The 13,200-nt window shown below is 44.9% G+C and overlaps 1 protein-coding gene across 8 annotated transcripts in view; it reads left to right on the top strand.

Moving 5' to 3' along the window:
• The window catches only part of LOC130293645 (carcinoembryonic antigen-related cell adhesion molecule 6-like), a 58,791-nt gene that overhangs the window by 22,228 nt on the left and 23,363 nt on the right, over positions 1 to 13,200 (top strand). For 7 of the 8 annotated variants that reach the window (XM_056542573.1, XM_056542574.1, XM_056542569.1 and 4 more), the window contains 5 exons: positions 5,949 to 6,317; positions 7,509 to 7,868; positions 8,207 to 8,500; positions 10,422 to 10,673; positions 12,269 to 12,377. In XM_056542573.1, the coding sequence (XP_056398548.1) occupies positions 5,949 to 6,317; positions 7,509 to 7,868; positions 8,207 to 8,500; positions 10,422 to 10,673; positions 12,269 to 12,377 (1,384 nt within the window). The remainder of the gene's footprint in view (positions 1 to 5,948; positions 6,318 to 7,508; positions 7,869 to 8,206; positions 8,501 to 10,421; positions 10,674 to 12,268; positions 12,378 to 13,200) is intronic. The other variant, XM_056542577.1, reaches the window with a different exon arrangement.

Here is a 13,200-nt window from a genome sequence, read left to right as displayed (position 1 = left end):
ATCAACAAAATAAACATACAATATAGACAGAGGTCGGGACACTGTATGGAATCACACGCACTAACAGAAATAATAACGAAACAAACACACACAATATGTCACAGTCCACAAGCCGAGTCAGTACCAAGAGATAACAGAAAAGCCAAATCGAAGAAAAAGTAGAGGAGTCAGAGAGCGAAGCCAATGGGTCAAATATGCCAGAAATACAAGATACAGTACAAAAGCTAGCTAGGAGTATGAGCTCTTTCGCAGGCAAGGTGTGAAAGTAGACTGCCAGCTTATATAGGAGCCTGAACAGGTGCTCAAATTAAGGTCAGCTGACCAGTCTCAGCATATGGGCGTAAACACAGCAACAAGAACAAACAAAAGCTCTCAGTGCAGATTAACCTTTCAGGTTCTTACAGCACCATTTCAAATTTACAGAGACTTTGGGTCCCAAGACATAATGAATGCCAATAAAAAGACCCCATTCTGACAATTACTCTTTTTTAATGAGTTTATTGAGGGGTTTTAAGGAGCATGTTGACCTCACAGATGTTTTGAAAAATGTATTAGCATTGGGCCATGAGTTTTTAATTTCAAATAATATGTAGTTAACCCTTAAATTTTCATTTTCACAAGGAATACAGAGGAATCAGCATCCCAAAATTGGTCACCAAGTTCCCCAGAGTAAAGCATAAGGTCGTAAAAAAATTTTTGGACACGGAATGCTGGAATGGTTTTAAGGTGCCATGTTACAGCTGTTGAGCCTTTGGAACCCCCCAGAAGTTAGGATTTTAGAAACCACATTTTAGAAAAGAATCCCTTCAAGGAATTTATATAGGCATGTAATAAACATTTTGACCCCAGAGACTATGAGCAAAGTTTTTAGCACTGGGCTACAAATATTATTTATTTATTTATTATTATTATTATTTTTTTTTTTTATAAAAATGTAATTTTAGCTTAGAATTTCATTTTCACAAGGAATTCAGGGGAAAAAAGCACAAAAATTTGAATGCACAGCAGGGATCAAAAGGCGAGGCATTAGATTTTTCAGGGCAGACTTTGCTGAAATATTTGGACATCATGTTATTTTTGCAGAAATGACGCTATACTCTTCAAATAGTTCTTTGTTTGACCAAAGTTGTCAAAATTAAATGTAATTTTTTTTTTCCAATACATTTAAAAAAAAATCTTTTTATAAGAAATTCTTGATAAAAGGCATTCAATAATTGTTTTAGGGCATCTTTGTACAGACATTTAAAGGGGAACTCCGGCGCTAAGACATCACGGGGGTCCCGGGGGTCCCGCCACTGTGTGATCTTCCACTCCGCACCCCATTACAATCAGCCCCCGGAGCGTGCTCACTCCGGGTCTGATTACTGGCGATCACGGTGAAGGAGCATAGTGACATCACGGCTCCGCCCCTGTGTGACGTCACACCCCGTCCCCTCAATGCAAGCCTATGGGAGGGGGCGTGACTGCTCGGGGGCTGATTGTAACGGGGTGCGGCGTGGAAGATCATGGTTGTCCCCAGCGGCGGGACCCACGCGATCAGGCATCTTATCCCCTATCCTTTGGATAGGGGATAAGATGTCTTAGTGCCGGAGTACACCTTTAAAATTTTTGGACACGGATTTCCACTTCTGTCACTGCCCTAAACCCCAATCCCATTGACTTCAATGAGAGTGTGGGAAATAAGCTGAAAAGGAGTGACATCTACGAGGCCAGGCTCCCCCAATCCCTTATCCCTCGTTCGTGTGTCTTGGCCATGGTTTAGGAAGAGCCACAGTAAAATGGAGAGCTAGTCAGGGTTTTTTCAATTCTAGCGCAAACAGAATTTCTGGCGCAATGAGACAGAATCTGGCGCACAACCCGACAAAGCATATCGGGTTTACAATAGTATATCAGGGCCAGTGCATACTGCACAGGGAAAATTCCAATTCTTCAAGGTCATACAGGACATACATCAGGATCCCGCAAAAGCCATACATATTTTAACCCTTTGGCAACATCCACCATACATGTACAGCAGGTTCATGCTGTGGCCGCCTAAAAGCCTCCATGCCAGCCATGGTAGATCTTCTAGTACAACCTGCATCGACCTAATGGTTGCTTATAAAAGTCCCCTGAGGGACTTAACAAAGCTAAAAAATAAAAAGAAAAAAATGTTTGCCGCTTGTAGAAATGTCTGAACTTTGAAAATATAACATTGTAGATCTTTGCAGATTTTTTAACACATCATATATCAGGAAGAAATGTTTAAAAAGTCGGTCTACTGCAAAAGGGTACTGATAGAAACTACAGCACAAAAAATAAGGCTGTTCTAGGCCTACAGCTGCCATGGCAACCTCTGCCTCTGTTAACTTGCTAGATGCTGTGTTCACTAATGACCGCAGCATTTAAAGGGGTACTCCGGCGCTAAGACATCTTATCCCCTATCCAAAGGATAGGGGATAAGATGCCTGATCGCAGGGGTCCCGTGGCTCCGTGTGATCTTGCAAGCAGCACCCTGTTACAATCAGTCACCGTAGCACGGGACCGGAGCATTGTGACATCACGGCTCCGCCCCCTCAATGCAAGCCTATGGGAGGGGGCGTGACAGCTGTCACGCCCCCTCCCATAGGCTTGCATTGAGGGGGCGGAGCGTGATGTCACACAGGGTGGAGCCGTGATGTCACAATGCTCCAGCCCCGTGATCGCCAGTTATCAGACCCAGAGCGAACATGCTCTGGGGACTGATTGTAACGGGGTGCGGCGTGCAAGATCATGGGGGTCCCCAGCGGCGCAACCCCCGCAATCAAGCATCTTATCCCCTATCCTTCGGATAGGGGATAAGATGTCTTAGCGCCGGAGTACCCCTTTAATGTGTTAACTGGCAGAATCAACCAAGCACCGATCCTGGCAGTCTCAGTAGGAGACCGTCAGTATGCGTCAACCAGCTTCTCCTAGTGTCATCCAGTGAACGCTACTGTACACCAAATAGCGGTCTTTATCTGCCTAATTGGACATATAGTGTATACACAAAGAAATACTAAACTTTTTAAAGTAAAACTAAAATACTGCCTCAATCGGTCTGAGACCAAAACTGCCTGATTTACCTATAGTAAACAATGGGACCTCAGCTTTCATTTTACCAATATACCGGTAATTTGACAAACAAAAGCTCAGCTGTGATTGGTCGCTATAGGCAAATACGTTTTTGTCTCAGATTGATAAACCTGAGCAATTGTTTTATCCCCGGTGCAGTGCTGGATGGGATGGGGCCTCTATTGATTAAATTGCCATTTTAGTTTTAGTTTTATTTTAGCTGTCTGCATTGATTTAGTTTTAGTTGTATTTTAGGTGACTAAACCCGACAGCAGATTCTTATGGGCTTTTGCGTTTTCGCTTCCTAAATGAAAACAAGAAAGTCGCAAAAGTCATGACTAAAATATACAAAATGAACACCGATGACTTCTCCATTTCGCTCTATTTAAATCCATGTGTCATGCAGCCACCCTCTGTCCCTGCACTAGACATCACATAGTACATACCTTTTACTTGGAGAATAAAAAAAAAAAAAAGAAAATTTATATATACACACACACACATATATATATATATACCGTATTTTTCGCCCTATAGGACGCACCGGCATATAAGATGCACCCAATTTTAAAGGTGCACAATCTAGAAAAAAAAAGATTCTGCACCCAACAGTGATCTTCAACCTGTGGACCTCCAGATATTGCAAAACTACAACTCCCAGCATGCCCGGACAGCCGTTGGCTGTCCGAGCATGCTGGGAGTTGTAGTTTTGCAACATCTGGAGGTCCGCAGGTTGAAGACCACTGGATAGGAGATAATATTTATATGTCCCCGGCGCTCTCGACCCGTCACCGCTGCCCTGGATGTCACTCCATCGCTGTTGCCTCGTCCCCGGCGCTCCGGACGTCTTCTTCCCCGGGATCCATGCTCTCCGTCACCGTCATCACGTCGCTACGCACGCCGCTCCTATTGGATGATAAGACGGCGTGCGCGACGACGTGATGACGTCGAAGAATAGCGCCGCCATGCAGGGGATCCCGGCACAGAGCAGACACCAAGGAGGCAGGTAAGGTCCCTCCCGGTGTCCTGTAAGCTGTTCGGGACGCCGCGATTTCACTGCGGCAGTCCCGAACAGCCCGACTGAGCAGCCGGGTTAAGTGTCACTTTCCCTTCAGACGCGGCGGCGCGTCTGAAGGGTTAATACAGGGCATCACCACGATCGGTAATGTCCTGTATTAGCCGCGGGTCCCGGCGGTTGATGGCCGCAGGGACCGACACGATAGCTGGGTGTATTCGCCATATAAGACGCACCAACTTCCCCCCCAGTTTTGGGGAAGAAAAAGTGCGTCTTATACGGCGAAAAATACGGTAGGTTGTAATTAAAAGAAAAAACAAAAAAATACAAAATTCTGCAAAAAAAATAACGTTTTTACGCAGTGCACTTTACAGTTAAATGACATGAAATTTTTATTCTGTAGATCATATGATCCAATTACAATAATACCCAATCTATATAGGTTTTTCTTTATTTTACTACTTTAAAAAAATGTACTGTCCCTTTGTAAGATAATCGGTATACTTGGTATCACCCTATTCTGCCCCCACATATATGTTTATTTTTCTGTATACATGGCTTGATCTGCAGTTTGTAATGTTACCATTTTTGTTTAAATGGTAATTTTTGTTTTATTAAAGTGGCCAAAAATAAGCCTTCCTTTTTAACCTTTAGGAGGTAGTTTCATTAACTTTAGATTTTAATAGTTCGGACAGTTTCACATGCAGCAATATGAAATATGTTTTTCTTTATTTTAGTTTACATTTTTTATTTCAAAAATAGGAAAAGAGAGGTAATTACAATTTTTAGCGGAGGGTTTATTTACATTTTCAATCACATTTTTTAAATTATGTTATATACACTCAAGTCCCATAGAGGACTATTTAAAGGCCTATTAAATTTAAGTCCATATCTGCCAGACAGTAATGGACATGCGTAGAACGGATCTGTGCTTGTTTTGGGGCCACTTCTAGCCCACTATAACATTGCTGCTATCTTTTTGTAAAAATTGAGTTCCCTCCCTCCAACTACAAGTCCCATCATACCTTGTTTGTAAGTGTGAGGTCACTTTTCTCCCTCCCAAACATCAGCCACCCCACCCATTGAAGCACACCTGAGCTCCCTTCCATGCAGCCGACCAGTGTTTTCTAACCAGGGTGCCTCCATTTGTTGCAAAACTACAATTCCTACACAGAGCTCTCTTCACCCATTCACCCTTTCATCACTTGACTAGTGATGTAATATCTCGGGCCACACTGTAACCTGGGAAAACCTGATATAACACTCATTTTGTATGCTGTTAAAAATAAAAATTGGGGCAAAGATCCCATACGAATTGCGAGACCACCATCAAACACAGGTACAAACACTATATTATGAACTACACTAACTTTACAGCCCCTGTAAACAAATAAAAAACAAAACTACCTTGATATCGCTCTGCATTTTCTGCTCAGTCAGATTCACAGACTGGGAAGGGGCGTTCCCCAGCAGCCGTGACATCATCTGAAGCCATACAGGGGAGAACTTCCTCCCTCACTCTGCTACACACAGCTCAGAGCAGTTCAGTGTGAGATGAGCTATGATTGGCTAAGGCGGCACACATCCCCCTCAGTAGTCCAGACTGCATTTCCTAATTTTGGACTTCTGTCAGGCCAACAGGAATCCAAAGTCTGTGCAAGAGATGGGGGGGGGGGGGGGGAATTGTGCTCTGTACAAGTGGGGAGACACCTAGTGGCAGCTTTTTTAAACACAAATAAAACTTATAAAACTTCTTTTTTTTTTTTTTTTACACAGTACATTAGAATTTTTTCTTTTATTTACCATAAGCAGCGTGATGGCAAAGATTCGTTTTAATGACAGCGACCATTTAATTATTCAGGAAGTTTTTGCAATGACCATGAAGGTAAATGGACATTCACTTTTCCACAATCCATAAGTGCTGTGAGACATTCTGATGTGGAGATTCCCTGCAACTTCACTGCCCCCGCTGACTATGGAGAGGTCCGGATTGTGTGGTATACATACCATATAGCGCAATACCCAATAGTGTACAGTGAAGATCAATCTAAAATCCTCCCGGAGTACAGAGGACGCACCTCACTTATACCTAATGGAGCAAACAGCTGCTCGCTGAGGATCACGGGTGTCACTAAGAGAGAATGGTATTACCCCGGAATAAGTAAAGAGATAAATTCCTATAAATTGAATCGAGAAGAAACTGAGAAAGCCGTCCAGCTCAAGATCCCAGGTACTTATGGATTTAAGATTTCTAGTATATAGTCATTTTTCTGCTGGGAAAATATTTTATAAAAATGTTCTCGTATTAATAAAAATTGATAACAAAGCAAATGATTTTTGATGATGACAATATCAGGTATTAAAGGGATACTCCGCCCCTAGACATCTTATCCCCTATCCAAAGGATAGGGGATAAGATGTCAGATAGCCGGGGTCCCGCCGCTGGGGACCCCCACAATATAGCAAGCCGCACCCACCTGAATCTGCTTACGGAAGCGCTGGAGGTTCTGAGGCTAATTCCTCCCCACCACGGGGACGGAAGATCGTGACGTCACGACTCCGCCCCCCATGTGACGTCACTCCCTGCCCCCTCAATGCAAGTCTATGGGAGGGGTCGTGACGCCCCCTCCCATAGACTTGCATTGAGGGGGTGGGGGTGTGATGTCATGAAGGGGGCGGGGCTATAACGTCACGAGCTCCTGGCACCGACTCCAGAGTTCGGGACAGTTTGTTCCAAATGCTGAGCAGCGGAGTACCCCTTTAAAAAAAAAAACGCCACACTGAAAAGCGCCAAGTGGAAAAATTATTTAGCAATTTCTCATTGATTCAAAGCTAAGATCTGGACGCAGAGTTTTTGGACCGAAAAAACGGCATGCGGCAGATTTAACGTTCTTCCTGCCGTTTTTGCAAGAAAACGTCACGCCCCCTCCCATAGACTTGCATTGAGGGGGCGGGGTGTGACGTCACATGGGGGGCGGAGTCGTGACGTCACGATCTTCCGTCACCGTGGTGGGGAGGAATTAGCCTCAGAACCTCCAGCGCTTCCGTAAGCAGATGCAGGTGGGTGCGGCTTGCTATATTGCGGGGGTCCCCAGCGGCGGGACCCAGGCGATCTGGCATCTTATCCCCTATCCTTTGGATAGGGGATAAGATGTCTAGGGGCGGAGTACCCCTTTGAAAAGGGTTTTCCTGGGTTACAAAAAACTTGGCTGCACCACCCCAATCCACAGGTTGTATCTGGTATAGCAGCTCAGAGTGGTGCTGTTTCTGAAAGAAAGCAGCCAATTTCGTGTAATATTAGCTGATCATAATATCAGGGGCTATTTGCAGAGGCGGAGCAATCCGCAAACGTTTTTGACATTTCTGGGAATGTATGAATTGGTAATTTAAAATAATTCTTCCCCTTTCTGAATTCCCCCAGGTTGCTCTGATTCCTCATGTAAGGGTTGGGGGTTCACTTACCCCAGATCTATACAGGCTTTAAAGGGTTCTTGTGTGGAAATTCCCTGCAAACTCAAATATCCTGACAATGCTCAGAATTTGACCTTGTTCTGGTATAAAAATGTATTCATGGGATATCCTCAAATATTCAATAGCCGAAGCTCTTCAGATGTGGAAAAAAAGTATAAAGGAAGAACATTTCTGGTGGGAAATCCAATGGATTCCTGTTCCCTGAGAATGAATGATGTGCGAGAACCAGTGGAGATCTACCCCGGGGTCAGTAAAGAGATTAATGCCTATAACCTCTATAATGGAAGAGTCTGCAAAGTCTCTATCATAGGTAAATGGAGTCACATATAAAATCGGGAATCAATGTCTAATTCATCCTCAATGTCCTAAAGCACAATTAATTATTTTTGGTGAAGTGAAGGCGTACCTGTCATGAGAGTAAACATAAAAACATGCTCCAGACTTACTTTTTAACTTGTACTCATCCTGTCCATGAGCATAAATCCTAGTTTTCACCCTTTTATGGCTCCTATTTTCCTTGTTTATGTGATTGAGGGGGTTCCCTTGATTGCCCTCACTTCTCATGGGGGAACTTCCTTCCTCTTCAGAGCTTGGTTCAATCTTTATTTAACCAAAATGATTCTTCATCTCAAGCTTTCTTTCTTTCAGATACTCCTCCTGCACCATTGATGAATGGATCTGAGCAAATGATAGAGAAAGAACCGGTCCGTATCACCTGCTCAGTAAATCACACCTGCCCCTCCAACCCCCCATCCATTACATGGAATAACCCGGACTTACCGGTTACCATGAGCCGTGAGGATCGGGATGAAGGAATTCAGAGAGTAAATTCTACAATTACATATAATCCTTCATACAACGATGATAAAACGCAACTTAAATGTACGGTTACTTTTCCGAATAAAAGAGTGTTAAGCTACTATGTAACCCTGAATATTAAATGTAAGTACAATTCTACGTATTGGGGGGACTTTATGAAGCTTTTATGCCAATGTTCTGGCTTGAAAAGTTGAAAATATCTGCGCTGACAATTTTGCGCTGGCCCCTGCCTTCAGCTCTAAGAATCATTTATTGGCTCCGCCTCCAAGCAAAATTGCCTGGGGCACATTGTCTCCGCCTCCCTGCTCTGTACGGCATCTTGGACTGTATAAGTGTGCGGCTCGATTTTAACCAAAGACTGTCCGAGCATGCCGCGAGTCGTGGTTTGGCAAAAGCTTGCAAAACATTGGAGGAAATTTATCAAAACCCGTCTAGAGGAAAAGTCAGAGGAAAAACCAATCAGATCGCTACTTTCATTTTTCACAGGCCTTTCAAAAATGAAAGAAGCACCAAGTTTTTAAGAGCGGCGCCTTAAGGTGCCGCGCTGGCACTTGGACTAGAGCCTCATATTGATATAGAAGTAGATTTATTAAGACCTGCGCAGAGGATACGTTGACCAGTTGCCCATAGCAACCAATCAGATCGCTTCTTTCATTTTTGAAAAAGGGCCTCTGAAAAATAAAAGCAGCGATCTGATTGGTTGCTGTGGGCAACTGGTCAACTTTTCCTCTGCGCAGGTTTTGATATATCTCCCCCAGTAGAGTTTATTAATTGGATTTTTTTTAAATGTATTATAACAAAAATAAAACCTACAAAATGATTAAAGAATATAGAGATATAAGCCTTCTGTTATCAAAACAGAAACATATTAAAATATAAATCAAATTTGACCTTGAAGGATGAGCAGATTCTAAAATAAAAATGCAGGTCCAAAGTAGTTTATATTTTTAATGGCAAACTGAAAAAATAATGGAAAAATTGCAAGTTTTTGAGGCTACCTACGACCCTTTATCAGGCATGGCTCACCACAATATCTGATATTTGGTTAAACCGTGTCCTAGGAAAAGATCTAGACAGTCACCCAAGATATCAACCACTATCATTTTATAGAATTTTATATATATATATATATATATATATATATATATATATATATATATATGTCATCTTCTGGTTTCTACAAAAAATAACTACCGTATTTTTCGCCCTATAGGACGCACCGGCGTATAAGACGCACCCAATTTTTAGGAGCAAAATCTAAAAAAATAAAGATTTTGAACCCAATAGTGGTCTTCAACCTGCGGACCTCCAGATGTTGCAAAACTACAACTCCCAGCATGCCCGGACAGCCGTTGGCTGTCCGGGCATGCTGGGAGTTGTAGTTTTGCAACATCTGGAGGTCCGCAGATTGAAGACCACTGCAGGAGGAGGTAATACTCACGTGTCCCCGCCGCTCTGGACCCGTCACCGCTGCCCTGGATGTCGCTCCATCGCTGTCGCCGCGTCCCCGTCGCTCCGGAACGTCTCTGCTGCCGGCCGGGTATCCTCGCTCTCCGTCGCCGCCATCACGTCGTTACGCACGCCGACGCACGTACGCGACGACGTGATGACGAGGAAGGAGAGCGCCGGCCATACAGGGGATCCCGGAACGGAGAAGACACCGAGGAGGCAGGTAAGGTCCCTCCCGGTGTCCTGTAAGCACTAACCCGGCTATTCAGTCAGGCTGTTCGGGACCGCCGCGGTGAAATCGCGGCGGTCCCAAACAGCCCGACTGAACAGCCGGGTTAGTGTCACTTTCGCTTCAGACGCGACGGTCAGCTTTGATCGCCGCGTCTGAAGGGTTAATACAGGGCATCACCGCGATAGGTGATGTCCTGTATTAGCCGCGGGTCCCGGCCGTTGATGGCCGCAGGGACCGCCGCAATAGGGGTGTATTTGCCGTATAAGACGCACCGACTTTTTCCCCCCAGTTTTGGGGAAGAAAAAGTGCGTCTTATACGGCGAAAAATACGGTAACCGTAAAGATTTTCTACTCTTCTTGCAGATAAGCCAAGAGATGTAACAATTTCAGTTGTAGAGAACATTCAGCGAATGGAAGGCGACAACGTCACTTTATCGTGCACAAGTCGGGCTAATCCAGTGGCTGAACACACGTGGTATGAAGTGGGGAAAACTAAAACCAGAACCAGAACCGGGAATGAAATCACTGTGCAGAACGGGACTTCTGAGAAGTTTATCTGTTCTGCCAAAAATGACATGGGAAGCATAAACTCCTCCGTGTTTTCTTTTACATCTTGTGAGTATTAGTAGAATAACATCTGGTAAATATTATAAATAAGATATTTCCCATCATTTTGTTGCTATGTTTAATTTATGAAAATCTGCACCCACCAGGTTTCCACATTAAAGGGGAACATTTTGTTCAGAATGCTTGTAGTCAGAGACTTTGAGCGTGATGTCACGGACACAATCCTTGAGACATCACACTACGCCCCCTCCCATAAACATGAATGGAGGGGACTTGGCGTGATGTCAAGACCATTGCCGCAGGAACCCAGCGTATGTTTAGAACAATGGGTGCTGCGGGAGATCAAGAGGGGGGGGGGGGGGGGATATCAGCAGGATCCTCACAATAAGAAATCTTATCCCCTATCCTTTGAATAGGGGGTAAAATGTCTAGCAGTGGAGTACCCCTTTAAAGGGATATTCTGGCCTTAGACATCTTATTCTCCATCCAAAGGATAGAGGATAAGATGTCTGACCGCAGGGGTCCCGCTGTTGGGACCCCCACAATCTCCGTGCAGCCCCCTGGCATTCTGTGCCGGGCACTGCTCCCGAGATGTGACGTCACTCCTTGTCCGTCACTCCTTGTCCGTCACTCCTCGCCCTTCGCTCCTCGTCCGTCACTCCTCGCCCGTCGCTCCTCGTCCGTCGCTCCTCGTCCGTCACTCCTCGCCCGTCACTCCTCGCCCGTCACTCCTCGCCCGTCACTCCTCGCCCTTCACTCCTCGCCCTTCACTCCTCGCCCGTCACTCCTCGCCCGTCACTCCTCGCCCTTCACTCCTCGCCCATCACTCCTCGCCCGTCACTCCTCGCCCGTCACTCCTCGCCCGTCACTCCTCGCCCGTCACTCCTCGCCCGTCACTCCTCGCCCGTCACTCCTCGCCCTTCACTCCTCGCCCGTCACTCCTCGCCCGTCACTCCTCGCCCGTCACTCCTCGCCCGTCACTCCTCGCCCGTCACTCCTCGCCCGTCACTCCTCGCCCTTCACTCCTCGCCCGTCACTCCTCGCCTGTCACTCCTCGCCCGTCACTCCTCGCCCGTCACTCCATGTCCGTCACTTCTCGTGACGTCACTCCTGACATGACTTCACGAGGGCGCATGGCAGTGACATCACATCTCAATCTCGAGACTCAGTGATCAGCTCTAAAGGCTTTGATATTAAGGTTTACTCAAAGTTTCTAGTCTTGTCAACCATATCGAGAGTGATCCTGAATATAAATGGGCTTCTATTTGGGTAAATGTCCTGATGTCTGTCATCTTCATCCATTTTTTTCAACCAATGCCTGGCTACATTGCACAAAATGGGTGAAATTTTTCCACCAGAAAATTGTCATAATCCGTTGATAAATTCCCCACAAAGTGGTCTCTGCAATCCCTGGTGACTTCTCAGTATCTTTTGGGGCCCATTAACAACTTGTCCTTCCACCAGGGGGAAGCCATGAGCCTTACATCCATTTTTTTCATAAAAGTCTTTGCTCACTATATTTGTAATGTGTTACATTAAAAAAAAAAAAAAATAAGTTATAATTTGTAATGGTTTTATAAGTATTTTGGCATATATGACTATTGAGAAAACATCAAATCTTTATACCTTTTTATTTATATTAGGTGAAGATGAAAATGTGACACATAAGAACATTGTGATCATTGGAGGTATTGCTGGAATTATGGCTTTAGCTATAATAGTTCTGGTGGTAATTTCCTGCTTCTTAAAGAGGTATATAATATACATGAATACGCATAGTTAGTGTATTCATCTTCTTCCATCCTAGAAAAGGGAGAAGGATAAAAAGGAAGATGGGATGTCTTCAAATTCTTTCATTTTATGCTTTGTCCACATTTTCCTTCCTTTCCTTCCTCTCTACAATGTTTATACCCCATTTCTTCCTTCCATCCTTTCTCTTTCCCTCCCTTTCTTCCCACCTCCCTCCCTTCTCCCTTCCTTCCTTCCTTCCTCCCTCCCTCCCTCCCTCCCTCCTTCCCTTCCTTATTTCTTTCCTTCTTTCTTTCCTTCCTTCCTCCCTCTCTTCTTTCCTTCCTTCCTTCCTTCCTTCCTTCCTCCCTTTCTTCCTTCTTTCCCTCTCTTCCTCTCCACAATGTTTATACCCAGTCTCTTCCTTCCTTCCTTTCTCTTTGCCTTTCTCCCTCCCTCCCTTCTTTCCTTCCTTCTTCTCTTCCTTCCTTCCTTCCTTCCTTCCTCCTTATCTCCCTCCCTTTTTTCCTTCCTCCCTCCCTCTCTTCCTTCTTTCCCTCCCTTCCTCTCCACAATGTTTATACCCCGTCTCTTCCTTCCATCCTTTCTCTTTCCCTTACTCCCTCCCTTCCTCCCTTCTTTCCTTCCTTCTTCCCTCCCTTCCTTAATTCCTTCCTTCCTCCTTATCTCCCTCCCTTTCTTCCTTTCTTTCTCCCTTCCTCTCCACAATGTTTATTCCCCGTTTCTTCCTTCCTTCCTTCCTCTTTCCCTCCCTCCCTTCCTTCCTTCCTTCCTACCCTTCACCCCTCCCTACCTTCCTTCCTTCCTAACTCCCTCCCTTCTCAAT

This window comes from Hyla sarda, chromosome 10 (genome assembly GCF_029499605.1).
Source record: "Hyla sarda isolate aHylSar1 chromosome 10, aHylSar1.hap1, whole genome shotgun sequence".
NCBI lineage: Eukaryota > Metazoa > Chordata > Amphibia > Anura > Hylidae > Hyla > Hyla sarda.
The sequence above is the reverse complement of the archived record's forward strand: the minus strand, read 5'-3'. Positions and strand labels throughout refer to the sequence as shown.